This window comes from Martes martes, assembly GCF_963455335.1.
Source record: "Martes martes genome assembly, chromosome: 1".
Classification (NCBI taxonomy): domain Eukaryota; kingdom Metazoa; phylum Chordata; class Mammalia; order Carnivora; family Mustelidae; genus Martes; species Martes martes.
The window spans coordinates 187,122,906-187,140,469 of NC_137888.1; the positions used below are offsets into that span (position 1 = coordinate 187,122,906).

Genomic DNA, 17,564 nt, shown 5'->3' on the forward strand with positions numbered 1-17,564 from the left:
AAACAGATAGTAATAAGAATAATAGGAGGAGACTTTAACAGCCCACTTACCTCAATGGAGAGATCATCTAGACGGAGAACCAGTAAGGAAACACTGGCCTTAAAAAATACCTTAGATCAGATGGACTTAATCGATACATACAAAGCATTCCAATCAGAACAGCAGAATATACGTTCTTCTCAAGGGTGCATGGAATATTTTCCAGGAGAGATAGTATGTTAGGCCACAAAACACATCTCAATAAGTTTAAGATTGAAATCAGATCAAGTATCTTTTCTGACAGTGATACAAAACTAGAGATCAACTACAAGAAAACTATAAAAAAAAAAAAAACTACAAAAAACACAGAACCACAAACACATGGAGGCTAAACAACATGCTGCTAAACAACCAGTGGGTCAATGAGGAAATTTAAAAATACCTTGAAACAAATAAAAATGGAAACACAAGGGTCCAACATCTGTGGAACACAGCAAAAGCAGCTCTAAGAGAAAAATTTATAGTGATGCATGCCCCACCTCAAGAAACAAGAAAGATTTCAAATAAACAATCCAACCTTACACCTAAAGGAACTAGACAAAGAACAAAGCCCAAAGTTAGTAGAAGGAAGGAAATAATAAAATCAGATCAGAAATACATGAAGTAAAGACTTAAAACAAAACAGTAGAAAAGATAATGAAACTAAGTGTTCTTTGAAGAAATAAACAAAATTGATAAACCTTTAGCCAGATTCATTAAGAAAAGAGAGTTCAAATAAATAGAATCAGAAAGGAAAGAGAAGTCCCAATTGATACCACAAAAATACTAAAGATAATAAGAGAGTACCACAAATAATTATATCCCAACAAATGGGACAACCTAGAAGAAATGGACAAATTCCTACAAACATGAAGTCTTCTAAAACTGAATCAAGAAGAAATAGAAAATCTGAATATACTGGTCGTTATTAATGAAATTGAATCAGCAATCCAATAACTCCAACAAACAAAACTCTAGGACCAGATGACTTCACAGATGAATTCTACCAAACACTCAAAAAAGAGTTAATACCTAGCCTTCTCAAACTATTCCAAGAAACTAAAGAGGAAAGAATGCTTCTAAATTCATTCTTTGAGATATTAACACTACCCTGATATCAAAAACAGAAAATTACAGGCCGATATCCAGGATGAACATAGATTAAAAAATCCTTGGGGTGCCTGGGTGGCTCAGTGGGCTAAAGCCTCTGCCTTCAGCTCAGGTCATGATCCCAGGGTCCTGGGATTGAGCCCCACATCGGGCTCTCTGCTCAGCAGCAAGCCTGCTTCCCTTCCTGTCTCTCTGCCTACCTGTGATCTCTGTCTGTCAAATTAAATAAAATCTTTAAAAAAAAAAAAAATCCTCCACAGAATAGGAGTAAAAAATAAAAAATAATAAAAATAAAATATGAGCAATCTGAATTTAACAGTACAGTAAAATGATCATATAGCATGATCAAATGGGATTTATTCCAAGGGTGCAAGGATGATTCAATATTGGCAAATCAATCAATGTGATCTATCACATTAACAAAAAGAAGGGGAAAATCATATGGCCATTTCAATAGATGCATAAAAAGCATTCACTGAAATTCAACATTTAATTGTGATTAAAATTCTCAAAAAAGTGGGTATAGAGGGAATATACCTTGATATGGTAAAGGCCATCTATGACAAACCTACAGCTAACATAATACTCATTGGTGAAAAGCTGAAATTTTCCACTAAAATCAGGAAGAAGACAAGGATGCCCACTCTCACCACTTTTATTCAGCACAGTATTAGAAGTCTTGGGCGCTTGGGTGGTTCAGTCAGTTAAGCGTCTGCCTTCAGCTCAAGTCATGATCCCAGGGTCCTGGGATGGAGCCCCTTATCAGCCTCTCTGCTCCGTGGGGAGCCTACTTCTCCCTCTCCCTCTGCCTGCCTCTCCCCCATTTGTGCAGTGTCTCTCTCTCTCTCTCTCTCTCTCTGTGTCAAATAAATAAGTAAATAAATAAAATCTTTCAAAAAAAAAAGTTTTAACCACAGAAATCTGATGAGAAAAAGAAATAAAAGACATCCAGATTGGGAAAGAAAAAGTAAAACTGTCACTATCCACAGACGACATAATACTGTGTATAGGAAACCTGTAAAACTCCACCAAAAGACTATTAAAACGAATAAATGAACTAAGTAAAGCTGCAGGATACATAATTAATATACATAAATTTGCAAAATTTGTAAATACAGACAACAAACTATCCAAAAGAGAAATTAAGGAAACAATTCCACTTGCAATGCATCAATAGAATACAATACCTGGGAATGAATTTAAACATGTTGCTCGGAAAACTAAGACTCTGATGAAAAACGGAAATAAATAGAAAGGTATACTTTGCTCAAGAAGTGGAAAGATTAATATTGTTAAAATTACCATACTACCCAAAGCAGTCCTTACATTCAATGCAATACCTGTCAAAATACCAATAGTATTTTTCACAAAACTGGAACAAATAATCCTAAAATTTGTACGGAACCACAAAGACCTCAAATAGCTAAAGCACCTTGAGAAGGAAGAGCTCAGATGGAGGTATCATACTCCCTGGTTTCAAACTATACTACAAAGCTATAGTAATCAAAACAGTATGGCACAAAAACAGACACACAGTCAATCAGTGAACAGTTTTGAGAGCCCAGGAATAACCCCACACTTATGTGGTCAATTAATCTTCAACAAAAGAGGCAAGAATATACAATGGGAAAAAGACAGTCTCTTCAATAAGGGAAAACTAGACAGCTACATACAAGAATGAAACTGAGCCACTTTCTTAAACCATATACAACAGTAAATTCAAAATGGATTAAAGTCTTAATGTAAGACCAGAAACCATAAAACTCCTAGAAGAAAATATAAGCAGAAAATTCTTGGACATAAGTGTAAACAATATTTTTTTGGATCTATCTCCTCAAGCAAGGGCAATAAAAGCAGGATTATATCAAGCTAAAAAACTTTTGCATAGTGAAGAAAACCACCAATAAACAGAAAGACAATCTACTGAATGGGAGTAATTGTAATTGATATAACCAATAAGGGATTAATATCCAAAATATATTTTAAAAACTCACACAGCTCAATTAAAAAAAAAATCCAACTTAAATGGGCAGAGGATCTGAATGGATATTTCTCCAAAGAAGACACACAGATGGCCAACAGATATATGAAAAGATTTTCAACATCATTAAGCATCAGGGAAATGCAGATCAAAACTATAATGAGATGTCACCTCATATCTGTTAGAATGACTATCACCAAAAAAGAAAAGAAATAACCAGTGTTGGTGAGGATGTGTGGAAAAGGGAACCCTGTGTCCTATAGGTGGGAGTGCAAAATGGTATAGCCACTATGGAAAGCAGTATGGAGTTTCCTCAGAACAAATAAAAATAGAACTATCATGCAATTCCACAATTCTGCTTCTGGATATTTATTTGAAGAAAACAAAAACATTAATTTGAAAAAAATATATATGCACCTCTATGTTTACTGCAGCATTATTTACGATTGCCAAAATAGGGATGCAACCCAAGGTTCCATTAGTAGATGAATGGATAAAGAAGCTATGGTGTATATATACAACAGAACATTACTCAATCCCAAAAAAGCAATGAGATCTTTCCACTTGTGGCAATTTGGATGGATCTAGAGAGTGTTTAATAAGTGAAATAAATCAGACAGAGAAAGACAGATACCATATGATGTCACGTGTGGGGGGAATCTAAAAAACAATAAGCAAAATAAAACAGAAACAGACTCATGGAGAACAATCGGAGAACAATCTGGTGGTTGTTAGGAGAAGAGGGTCTGGGCAAAATAGAGGAAGGGAATTTAAAGGTATAAACTTCCAGTCATAAAATAAATAAGACACATGGGTGCGTGTACAGCATAGCGAATAATAATATTGTAATAACCTTTTTTGGTGACAGATGGTACTAGATTTATACAGCGATCTCTTTGTAATACTAATAAATGCTGAATCACTGTGTTGTATACCTGTAACTCATATAATATTGTACGTCAACTATACTTCAATTAAAAAACGCCTTTACAAATACAGGTCCTCACTTTTCCATCACTGGGATGGATTCCACCCCAATTCAAAGACTCAAGATGCCTTTCAACCAGGCCTACACCTTACTTCTTCCTGCCCATCCGGCCTTTATTAAATGTTTTGGGCATTGGCTGTACAATTTCATGGAAACTCTCATTTAGACCTGTGATAAACAATCCAGGGAATTACAATAAATCATCCCAGTTTAGGCACATTAAAGAGTTTAAGTGATGTGTCCAAATTCACTTGGCCAGTAAGTAGAAAGCTGAGTGCTCTGATTCCAAGTGTCATGCTCTTTTTGTGAGTAGTCAGATGACAGGTAGGAAGTTACACCAGGACAGCAATCTCTCTCTCATTGATGACTGCCCCTCCAAGAAGCTCCTTTCTCTCTTCCACTAAAATTTACTATACATTTCCTTTAGTTCATCCAGAAGGCCAAGTGAAGCAATAGCCTCAGGCAGAACTGGCTTCTGGAATTCTGCATCCGTTCTGCTTTGACTTCCTTGGAATCTGATAAAGAGGTTGTAGGGACCTGGTGTTTCTGCTGGCAGCATCGTCATCATCACACGCTTATAAAAGGCATATGTTTGTCCTTTCTTCCTAGAAGGAAGGCAAGTGCAGGGCAGCTTTCCTCTGCTGAAACCTTGTGCTGTAATCTATCAATTTAGTCATACCCACGTGCCATGTATCATCAGACAGAGATGGTTGTATGAGCCTCCACTGTGAACATCAGATCTGCTGCCTTGAAAGGCCCATGAATAGGGGCACCTGGGTGGCTCAGTGGGTTAAGCTTCTGCCTTCGGTTCAGGTCATGGTCTCAGGGTCCTGGGATCAAGCACCGCATCAGGCTCTCTGCTCAGCAGGGAGCCTGCTTCCTCCTCTCTCTCTCTCTGCCTGCCTCTTTGCCTACTTGTGATCTCTGTCTGTCAAATAAATAAATAAAATCTTAAAAAAAGAAAAAAAGTTCCATGAATAGGAGCACCTCGGTGGCTCAGTCAGCTAGGCATCTAACTCTTGATTTTGGCTTAAGTCATGATCTCAGAGTTGTGATCTCAGAGTTGCCCTGCATTGGGTTCCATGCTGGGTGTGGAGCTTGCTTAAGATTCTCTCTCTTTCTCTCTGCCCCACCCCACCTAAAAAAATGTTCCATGAAGAGATCTGAATTCCTTTTTTTAAACGTGGTAGAAAAGACTTCTTTATCCTTGTTCAAACATTTTTCCAAATCCTCTCATATTGATATTAAAATGTCCTCAAATTTCACATAGGAATTAAGTCTAAGTTATTTAAATTGTGTGATCAGAAGTTGACATTGGAGCTTAAACAGACAGATTGTGGCATTAGTGGTACTGTGATATTTGCCAATTCTTTTGGCCACATTTTGAGGTAAAATTCCAAAATTTGTGAGCTAATTATGTAAGACAAATAATACAGCTTTTGTAGTATTCATGGCAGAGTTCTGGGAGTGAAACACCATTGGTTTTTCACACTATCAAGTAAATGTGGAGTTGCCATTTAAACTCCTATTCTCTGCAGAGCAAAACTATCATCTCATATCATGGTCCTGTTGCAAACATTGATGAGACTATGCCCCCAGGAAAGAAACAATGTCCAAATATTTCCCTGATGGCAAGTTTCTGTTCCACGCATTGCCAAAAATCAGATAAAAATGGAATCTTCTCCAACCAGAGAATGATACTACCCACCTCCCTGCAGCTTACAAATTACTATTTTTACCTGGCCTTCTCCCTGGGTCATGAAGTAGCAATGTCCAGGCACACAAAAGTTTACTTAGGTTTTTTCACCTGGAAGAATGTGTGTACAGAACATCTCTGTGACTCTGACCTTTGCAGGTAGTTAACAACCCAGGAAAATCTGAGTTCAAGAAAAAATCTAAATCTTGGGGCATCTGGCTGGCTCAGCTGGTTAAGTAAGCATCTGCCTTTGGCTTCAGGTCATGATCCCAGGGTCCTGGGATCAAGCCGCATTTCAGGCTCCCTGCTCAGTGGGGAGTCTGCTTCTCCCTCTGCCCCTTTCCTCCACCTGTACTCTCTCCCTTGCTCTCTCTCTCTCTCTCTCTGTGTCTAATAAAATAATCTTTTTTAAAAAATCTAAATGCTGAGGGGATCCTCTGAAGTTCATGAAGTAATACCAAACCACTTAAAGATGGGTTTGAGTAAAGAAGCCAATCCTGGAAGTTATCATGCCTGTGCCCAAAATACCTTCTAATTTGTGTGATGCTGAGTTTTACAAACTATTTACCAAGACTTTCTTTCTCTCATTTAATATGCCTACCTTTCCTCCATCACTCCCTGATCTTCACCCAATGCCCACCATTGCACAGTCCACGTTGACGGGTCATAGTGGAACGCTCATTGCTGTGGGGGGCTGGGCTTTCCCTAGTCCACTGCTGAACGCTGAGATGGAGTGATGCAGATGGTGGGCCATGCTGAGGGTCTCCATAGGGTTTGCCTTGGTTCTTTGCCATTTGGGGCCAGATAGTTCTGCCCTATCCTATGGTAGCTAAAAACAGGGGCTCTAGGTTTCAAATCCAATTCTATGAATTATTGATTTAATTTCTATGTATTATTTTCCTCCAGAATATGGGATTAAATAACAGCACTAACCTCAGTTGTTGGAAGAATTAAATGAGGGAGAGCACGTAAAGTGCTTAGCTTAATGCCCAGGACGCAATTAACAAATGCCAGTTAGCATCATGGTCTTTAAGACAGTCACTATCATTATTATTGCTATTGTTATTGTTGGAAGTGCTGGTGGTAGCATGGCGCCTGATAAACATGGATATGGATATGTGTGCCTGCATGTATGTATATGTGTACATATATATGTAACCATATGGATATAGTGTGTGTATACATATATACTATGCATGTGCTGATTTTATAGACATATAGTCAAAAAGTATTGGTGTTTGTTATTATCTTTCATTCTTCACAATAACTCTCTACTTCAAATATGGAAACTGAAATTCAGTCAGGTGAAGAAACCTGTCTAAAGTCAGACAACTAATAGGAAGTAGACCCAGGATTCAAAGTCAAGTTGATTTCACCCATGTGGACTGGATAAGATTCCTTGGTGCCCTTTGGACGCTGCACATTCCTCTTTCTTCATGTGTCACATGGTGTTTACTAGATCATTTGCTGGCACTCCCCTTCATCCCGTACTATTGCTTCTTGGCTGACTCTTTTATCCCCAGTGATGACATCCACACTATCTGACACATGATAGGAGCCCAGGAATTGCTTGAGAGCTTGTTTTGAATAAGTGCGACACTGTCGCTGAGCTTTGTATCTAGAAAGTGTCCTTCTGCCCCATCTTCCTTGTGATCGTCTATCAGTTTGTCATTTGAGCCTTTGGAATCTAAGCATGGCCTGAGTGGCGGTACCTTTGTCTGCTTTTACATGTACCCACTTCCTCCTCTATGGATAAAAATGCAAAGACAGAAAAGTAGATGGCTGACAGAACTGTTAGCACTTTCAAATGCTATTTCTCAAGATGTTCTAAAAAACCACTCCATGTGGCTCGACATAAATAACCCTGTTAGGAATTGTCCTTGGGAGGCCATCCCCATTGAGGAATGGTATCAGTCCCGAATGAAATAAATGGACGGTAGAGATTTTCTTTGGAAGACTTTGTCCACCCATATGCTATGTCTCTCATAAAGCGATATGAATAAACAGTGTTTTTGTCAAGGCTAATTTACTTTTATGCCTGGGAAAAGTAGCAATCAAGATGGACGACTACATTTTCCTCATTTTGGCACAACTTCAGCTTTGAAATGTGTTTGTAATGGGTCTGCTGCCGAAAACTCCCCTCAAGAACCTCAGGCTAGATTGACAGCATGCTATTTCTTCTCAAGGCTTTAGTACCCAAGGCAGAAAAATGTCCTTGTTTTCCCTTGCAGACTTGAGTTTTATGAGCCTCTTTTTATGATGTCATTAGGAACTGTCTAAGTTCTGGGAGGAGTGATCATTCTTTGGATTTTTCCTATATTCTGCTGCATCAAGTTTGTTGGACTCTAACTCTGGGCTAAAATGGTATTGTCTGTAACCACTGAGTCTTCTTGCAAAACCTAAAGTCCTAAAGGTGGGTGTGATAAAACGGACTGCACTGGATGGTAAGGTCTCTCAGTGCTGATTAGTAGGAAAAGAATCCACTTCACAGACACGATGGTTTTTCTCTTCATCTCCATGGCAACTGCAAGGCTAGCAGCTGCCAGTAAAAATTGAGAGATACCACTTACCCATTTTCCCAAGCATCCCATATAGTTATGAGGTTTGAGCCCCAACATGAGGAGTAAAGAAGTCAGTGGAACAGACCTCAGGCTGCTGGTATATAACCTGCTTGGTATCCTCTAACATGGCCTTGGGGACCACTTTTTGATCATGAATTAACTTCCCTCACTCTTTCCTTTGCTCTCAACAAGATGAGAAAATATTTGTGGCCATGTACAATAATACAGACCTTCTTGTATTCATGGTTACTTGTATATTTTCATGGAAAGGAGAAAAGAACAATGATTCTGTCCCAGCCAACTCAAGCTGGTGGCAAACTCTTCCTCATCCATCAGACTCTCAGCCTGAGGATCGCCTCCTCTGGAAAGCCCCTCCTGATTCTCTCAGCAAGAGTTCATGTCTCATACCCTGCTCTTACAACATCTACCTTGTTGCTTCCCCAGTAGATCTTTCTCCCCACTGATTGTAAGCTTCAGGGGAACAGTCCACATCCTTTCATCATGATCCCCCCAGTGTCTAACACTAAACCAGGCACAGTGTTGGTGGTAGTAAATATTTTCTAAGTGGTGGTGGACCAGCAGCCAAGTCCTCACATCTCTGTGGTCTTTTTCGTAAAGTTTGTCCAAGTCTCTGAGGCTCACAGTTCTTCCGGATTGAGTCCAAGAATGATAAGAAGAAAAGGAAGCCTACTGTGCAAAATTTTAGAAGATTCTTGCCTTGAATCATTACTAGTTCTCGTTGAGCTCACCAACCTAGTATGTTATTTCAGAGGTGTCTATCCTGCTTCTCCTTTTACTTTCACCCACAGTGTGTTTAGAAACCTTCACTGGTGGACTGAGCCCAACCATAAAGCAGGAAGTGATTATACTAAGAGGCTCCAGAAGGAACAAGCACTCAAAGGTTGCTGGGTAGATTTCAGACCCCCATGCTCATTTACATGGAAAAGCAGAATCTCACTCTTCTTCCAGAACTATTTCATCATCCCTCCACCTCCACCTCATGACTGAGTTTTAGCTGCATTGATAACTTAATATGGACAATTTGACAAGCCATCCATTCATTCACTCAACTCATATGTGTACTTACTGTGTGCCAAAGATTATTCTAGAGAATAAGAATTCACCAAGGGTATCAAGACAGACATCATGGCCTAGCGGGAAAGATAAACAATAAATAAATTTCACCATTTTATATTAATTTTAATAGTGTTACCAAAAAGTTGAGCCTAGGTATTATAAGAAAGTATAATAAAGGGATTCAACCTATGGAAATTAAATTTTAAGGCTGAAATACAGAAGATGGCAAGATGACTGAGAATTACCTAAGGAGGCAAGGGGGAAAGGGGAAGGCTTATGACAGCCCCTGGATAGGAAGAAGACTGGCATAGCACAAAGACATCTCCAAGCTCTATACAGAGGATTTACGATATGAATTTTAGTGAAACTACTATGGTAGCAAGAAAGAAATACCCTTCTAGCTAACTAGTGTGTGGGGAGACTTATTGAAAGGAGAACAAAAGAATCTCAAAAGATCCAACAGAAAAAATAGGTGGACTTTATGAGAATTAGAAAAATAATAAAAATTCAGAGCTCCTTTTTGTGACCCTAAATAATTTCTTTTTTTCTCTCCCCATTCTCCCACCTTCCTGCTTTTCCTCCCTCCCTCTGTTAGTCTCTACCTCTATCCTCTCTCTACCTCCTTCTCTCACTTCTTTGTTAAGTGTCTTAGTCTTTCACGTGTTCCAATATGGCAGCTACCCATGAGTCTACACAATCTTGCTATTTCAGCTCCACTGATCATTGCAATCTCAGTATCTCTCAGTTCACTTGCTGGAGAGGGTAAATTCAGTTGACTGTTGGCCACTTAATTGAATTAGTTGGTTGATGTGGGTCCCACATACTAGGTGCCCACATACAATGCATCTTATTTTTTTGGCCACCTAGAATTGGTAAACCAATTCATGTCCCATGTGATCCAGGTGGAATTCTATCCTCAGCCACAGGGATGGAGGAAATAACTCATGCCTAAGCAACTCAACACAACATATCACCAGCCATAAAAGGTGGTTCAGGGTATGTACATAAGTCAGACTTTGGGTGAGAATTTTGGAATAAAAGACATTACAAGAAGAGATATTCCTCCTTCTTTTAGATAGCATAATGTGATGTTATAAGGTGCAGATCTTTAGCAACCCTTCTGTGACATTAAGGAGAGCCAGACTGAGCACTGGGCCAACCCAAAGAAACCCAGACCAAGATTTGGGAGAAAAATTCGGTTGTGATATCATCTGAGTCCTGATTCCAGCCTCGCTGGAAGCTGGTCTACCCCCAGGACATTTCAGACCAATAAATTCCCTTCATTGTTTAAGCCAGTTCCAAACTGGGTTTTTCTATCACTTGCGCCCCCCCCCCCCCGCAAAAGTCAAACTGATGTGGCTTGCCCTTCAACCTGATCAGTATGAACCAAGACTAAGGAGGGCAAGTTCATGTTTCAAGTGGAAAGTGATTCTTTGAGAAGATGATTAATCCAAAGTATATTTAAGGTACTTGGACAATTTAGAGGTATAAAGAAATTAAATAGCATAGCTAAAGCATGTTGCAATTACAACTGAATTCATAAGCAAGGAAGGAAAAAAATAGAGGTCAGTTTTGATACTGAATTCCTTTAATCTTCTTTTCTAAAGAATTTTAATCATGTTTTTCATCACTTCATTAATTTTTTCAATTTTTCTTGAAAACAGTAACTATTCTTTCTACTATTCCTTTTAGAAATAGCTACAGGCTATGTTTGAAACATCTCAAATGAGCTCCTCTTGAATTATTCATGTGAGAAAATCTCTATATGTATCCAGAAATAGGGTGTCTTTCTGTCTCTAAACTTAAAAACAACTGATTGCATTTTGCTAAAAAGAAAAACTGTTTCAACCGAAACCAGATTTAAAAAATATCACCCCATTTTTCTTTCCACAAATCAAATTTGCTGGAGAAAACTGGGGGAAAAATTGGACTATAATAAAACATTTGACTCTTTCTTACTATATGTTTATGGATATATCTCTTAGCTGTTTGAGATTGTAAATAACTAGAAGGCAAGCAGCTATCTACTCAGCTAGGTTGAACATTTTTCTAGCACAACACCACAATATCTGAGCAAAATTTCACCAGTGGTAGATGGTATTATAACTCTGGGCTGTAAGATGGAAACCTTCTATGTAAATCAGGTCTCTATTTACTTTTCTGCTCATACTTTTCTTTTTCTTTTTAAGGAGCGCAAATTTCCCAAGTTTGTATCCAAAGAAATGGAAAACATGTACATTGAGGAGCTGAAGTCATCAGTCAACCTGCTCATGGCCAACTTAGAGAGCATGCCGGTGTCCAAAGGCGGCGAGTTCAAGCTTCAGAAACTCAAACGCAGCCACAATGCTTCCATTATCGACATGGGCGAGGAGAGTGAGAACCAGCTCTCCAAATCGGACGTTGTGCTATCTTTCTCTCTGGAGGTAAAAACCCCTAAACCCTTGAACCTCTCCTGGCACAGCCAGCAGGATGTGGGTGATTAGACACACCACTGCTTTCCTCCTTGCACCCGAGACCAGTTATTAAAATAACAGCTTGCTAAGCATAGGTCAGCTAATCAGCAAGTGATTCCCCATCTCCAGGAGCCCATGCTTTCCTTAAGGAAATGCAGTCTTAAGAACCACCTACTTAATTTAATCTTGCATTATTTTCCATCTTAAAGCAGTGCTCAAGGATTTTGTAAAGACCTTATGCAATCTAGAAAGTTTAAACTTTTGGCATCCTGTGCTATTGTTATGAGAGAAATACCTAGCATCATTTGATGAGTTGTAGATTTTCTTTTCTGTCATGTCTCCTATTGGCTACACAGTAGAGCCCCTCTTGTTACTGTGGAGACTTTTCAACTGATCTCATCACCCAAAGAAAACCTGTTCAGACTGGGACTGTGGCAGAAGGCTCCGCATGCTAATAAATTTCTCTATAACTTCTACTCCGTTTGTTCTTCATACATATAATTTAGGGAGTGGATCTGATCTGGCTACGTTGGAATTGCCTGGGAAGCTGGTTCCGTGTACAGATTCCTGGCATCACCCAGACCTACTGACTCAAATCTCGAGGCAGGGGCAATACAACATGCTGCAGTCACTTTGGAAAATAGTTTGGTGGTTTCTCAAAAAGTTAAACATAAACTGGGGCACGTGGGTGGCTCAGTGGGTCAAGCCTCTGCCTTCGGCTCAGGTCATGGTCTCATGGTCCTGAGATCGAGCCCCGCGTCGGGCTCTCTGCTCAGCAGGGAACCTGCTTCCCCCTCTCTCTCTGCCTGCCTCTCTGCCTACTTGTGATCTCTCTCTCTGTGCCAAATAAATAGATAAAATCTCTGGGGGAAAAAAAAAGCTAAATATAAAATTACCATGTGTAGAATGCAACTCTACTCTTAGATAGCTACCCAAGAGAAACAAAAACATGTGTCCCCATAAAATCTTGCTCCCCAAATGTTTATAGCAGCATTATTCTTACTAGCCAAAAATAGAAATAATCTATATGTATATTCACTAATAAATGGATAGACAAAATGTGGTACGTCCACACAAAGAGTTACTACTCAGCAATTGAAAGAAACAAACTATAGATAACATGCTTTGATGTAGATGAACGTCAGCAACATTCTGCTTAGTGAAAGAAGGCAGACACAAGAGACACATGTTGTTTGATTCCATTGATACAAAATGTCTAGAAAAGGCAAATCTCTAGCTTTTAGAGATTTAGATCAGATTAGCATCGCCTGGGGCAAGAGGTGAAAATGGACATGAGGGACATTACTGGAGGAGATAAGAATGTTCTAAAACTAATTTGTGATGATAGTCATGCAACTTAGTAAATTTGTTAAAATCATTGCATTGAACACTTGAAATGGGTTAATTATATGATCTGTAAAATATGTCTCAGTGGTGTCAGAAGGAATCTCTGGGTGGGGTGCACCACGAAATGCACATTTTAATAAGCCACCCAGTGCCTCTTATGTGCCCTGAAGTTTGAGAACCATTCATAACTTATTCAAGCTCGGAACCCCACAAGGATTTTACGATAGCCCTAGACTTGGGAAGACCAAGAAAATAGATCAAGTTTCTGTAGATTTAGTTAGGATTTGTGAAGACTAGGTTAATTTTCTAGAACATCATTAATGCTTGCTGTGAATTAACTGCAGATAATTTGTTTTACTATGCTCAGTTCTGATCAAGATAGTCATATTACAGTGTTTCAATATGTACTTTGCAGTTGGAAGAAGCAGTATTCAGTTAAATATAGGGCACTTGGTGTGTGAAAAAATCATCAGTGTAATTTCACAGAAACTTACTTCCTTTCTTTCTTCTTTAATACCGCCACCTGAGGTACTGAATGCTTTTTCTTAGGTGTCTTTGAATTTGATTATTGCCAATTAGAGGTGGCAATTTATTCCGTACTGCCTCTTGTCTTTCTACAGAAAGTGGGGAAAAAGTGGTTTATTGATTTTCATGAAGTTTTTAAATCCGTAATTTCCTAATTCTTTACCAGGACTCAATATTATACAGCTGATTATCTGAAATATAGATGTGAGTGAGTCCCCAACCACACTTCCATGTGTACATGGTTCAAACAGGCTTTAACTGGTAAGCACAAGTACAGAATGAAATGCCCTAGGCTTCCCAAATACTTTTTACTTGGAACAGCAAATTGCACATATACTAAAACTGCCAGCAGCAATCATTGTGCGTCTGTATGTTGGGTGACACGGTGGGGGGATGGTGAGAAGAGGGAGATAGAGGAAGGTCATCTCATCAGGGCAGACTGGGTTTGGACTTGCAGGTTGGTGCAAGACATGTTTCATGCACATCAGAATTGCAAGGCTGGGAAGGATAATTTTGTAGAGCAGTGAACCGCAGCAGGAGAACTGAGGTCCAGGTTGCTCAGTGGCACGGCCTTGCACAGGGGAGTGCTCTGACAGGCCTATATAGAGTACCATTTGCCTGCTTCGCGTCATAAACTCCGTGAGTCCTCACAACAGTCTTTTGAACCATTTGAAAATGTGCAAACAAAGCCACAGAGAGGTTAAGGAACTTACAAATAATTATACGGCTAGTGAAAATGCAGATTCAGGATTTGAACTAAATCTTTCAAATTACAAAAAAATATGCTGTTCTTGCTCCTGTGCCTCTCATTTCCTCTCATTTGTATGGTTCTTTCCAGTATGAACCTTCTCAGTTATATACATCATCGTCTTTGGTCCTCACGTAACAGCCATGGAGGGATATAGGACATATATTATTATCCTCATTTTACAGATGAAAAGACTGAGACTCGGGAGATTTGAAAGAAAAGTGGTCTGACTTCAAGGCCAGGTCATTTGCTCCACATCACATGAGTGAGAATGGTTCTCAAAGTATGGCTCCTGGATCATCAGCATCAGCAACACCAGGGAAATTATTAGAAATAAAAAGGCTTGGGCTCCATCCCAGATCTGCTTATCAGAAATTCTGGGGGTGGAGCCCAGCAGTTTCCGGGTTTAGAAAGCCCTCCAGATATTTCTGATTTGCATCAAGTTTGAGAACCAATGGGCTTTTAAACAGCAAAACTGACTTGGTTCAAGGCCAGTCCTATTGTTCTTCCTTGAATCAAGCCCATTGAAGAAGTGTACACACTGGGTGTTGTATGTAAGTGACGAATCACTAAATTCTATTCCTGAAACCAATATTGCACTGCATGTTAACAAACTAGAATGTAAGTACAAATTTTGAAATAAAAGAAGGAAGTGTACATTTTTTTAAAGATTATATTTATTTATTTGACAGAGAGAGAGAGATCACAAGTAGGCAGAGAGGCGGGCAGAGTTGGGGGGGAAGCAGGCTCCCCGCTGAGCAGAGAGCCTGATGCGAGGCTCGATCCCAGGACCCTGAGATCATGACATGTGCCGAAGGCAGGGGCTTAGCCCACTGAGCCACCCAGGTGCCCTGGAAGTGTACATTTTTTGCACAACCATATCCTTCTCTGTGTGTCCTGCCATTACCTCTTTTGGAGTACAACTGAGTGATATTTTAGTATCCCTTGCTTACTATAGATCCCTGATGCAGGTCATTTGTTTCAGATTTTTAAATCGGTACATTTGCCCTATCCTCCCCTCCAGTCCTCTCCCCTCTAATAAATGGCAGGACATACCACTGAATATGAGAATCTCAGGTGATTGAATGGAGTTAAGGGTAGTGGTTGGAAGTGCCAGGAATTGTAAATGATATATTTTGGTCCAGCAAAACACCAGCTTTTTTCCTCAGTCTAGAACAGAGAGTATGCAGCTGCAGACGTGTTTTTGTTTTGATTCAACAATGTTGGCCTGCCCAGAGTTTGTGTATTTTATTCCTCCCTTTTTGGATTATTGTCAAAACTTCAAAATCAGATTTCTGACTTTGATTCTGATTCAGATTTCCATTTTCTGGGTAGGAAAAACTGCAGTATCTGGCAACTCCAGACTAAGGAAAGACAAGGCCACAGTGGGCTGCAACTGGGTGCCAACTGCTCTGTTTAGATGGAGCATATGCTCTCCTATTTTGCCCCAGGCCCCACTACTCCCTGCTGTCTCTCTGCCTCTAATGCTGAATGGTCCTTTGCCCTTTATCTTAGCATTTTTTAAGAGAAAAGAGAAAAGTGAATTTCTGGGCCTGTGTCTCTGCCAAGTTCTGAATTAAAAGCTAGACTATTTTTAAAGAAAATAAGAGAGAGCCTATTTATTTGTAGAAATGAAAAAGGATCCTGTGCATTCAACCCAGGAAAAGAGAAACCCATTTCACATTACCTGTCTGGCCCTATGAGCTTCTAAAGTGGTGAGGGTTGTCTTTCCATCCAGGAGGCAAAAAGTTACACTATCAAGAATTGTATCTTCATGCTAGACTTTGTACCAGCCTGGCTGATAGCAAACTGATAGAAACTGCCAGAAACTTGTTGGGTTTTTTGGTCACTTCTTCCCACCTCTATATTTTCTTCCGGGTGATGCTGTCCATGGGCTTTGGCAGTAACCTCCACCATGTGTGATTCTCTTTCCAGGTGGTGATCATGGAAGTCCAGGGCCTCAAATCCTTGGCTCCCAATCGCATTGTATATTGCACAATGGAGGTGGAAGGAGGAGAGAAACTACAGACTGACCAGGCCGAGGCTTCTAAACCAACGTAAGTTCTGCTCCTCCACTGTTCATCTTCCAGAAGGTGGTTCTCATTGGTTCCATTTTGTCTAACTCCAAGTTAAAGGTCTGGTTTCTCCCAGAAGGTTCTAGAAGGCATGTTCCTTGTTTGTTTTCCAAACAAGATGACTTGATTACATTCTTATTCGGCAGCCGTAATAAGGATTGCAGTTCTCTCAGAGCAGAGAACAGAAGGAAAGTAAAGAAACAATCTCCTTTCTGGAGGCTCTAAGTAATCACCTTAGTTTCAATCCTTTATCAGGACGTGTAGGAAAGTTTGATACAAATCTGTTTTATTAAATTTACTGAATGATATTTGGTTCATGGTTTAAGAGATTTTTTCAAAATCTTTCTCTATGTGCCACAATTATGACTATGTCAGTAAAACAGTGTGTTATGTTAAATATGATATATAAATTCATTTGATCAATGCATATTTATCAAATGCTCAGTGTGTGTGTACAAGGTAGTGTTGTCCAGTGGAGAGGAAGGTAGTCACTGCTTTAGCCCTACAGAGCTCACCATTGAGTAGAAGGATCAGAAGTATAATCACATAAATATATAATTACAAATAGTTATAAATGCTGAAAAGGAAAGAGTGCTTTGAGAGGAGGTAGCAGGGGACCTAAGTCACTTTGTGGGCAGAGTCAGAGTAGGCCTTCTGTAGGAGTTATGAGAAATTTGGGCTTGTATTATAAAAGTTGAATGAGATGGGGTGGGAATAGAAAGAACATTCCAGGCAGTTAGCTTGTATAAAGGCCCTGTGGTTAACGAAGGCCCTATGGGAAAGCAGAATGGAAAGAAGTTTTCGTGGGGCTAGAGCTCAGAGAACAAGGTATGCCAGAAACTGCCAGTGAGACAAGAAGGGACCACACAATGGAGAGCCTTGCTAGACTGTGAGAGGGAAGTACAGAGATAAGCGATTAGATATGTGTTTTAAAAAAAATCACCATGGCTGTAGCAGAGTGAGCCAGAGTTGATGCAGGAGACCA

General features: G+C 39.7%; 1 protein-coding gene across 1 annotated transcript in view; it reads left to right on the forward strand.

The window, feature by feature from the left end:
* CADPS (calcium dependent secretion activator) overlaps window positions 1-17,564 on the forward strand; it is a gene marked incomplete at its 5' end in the record, with an annotated part of 471,496 nt that overhangs the window by 217,565 nt on the left and 236,367 nt on the right. Inside the window, 2 exons of the mRNA XM_080812815.1 lie at window positions 11,621-11,854; window positions 16,440-16,561. Coding sequence (XP_080668941.1) covers window positions 11,621-11,854; window positions 16,440-16,561 — 356 coding nt within the window. The remainder of the gene's footprint in view (window positions 1-11,620; window positions 11,855-16,439; window positions 16,562-17,564) is intronic.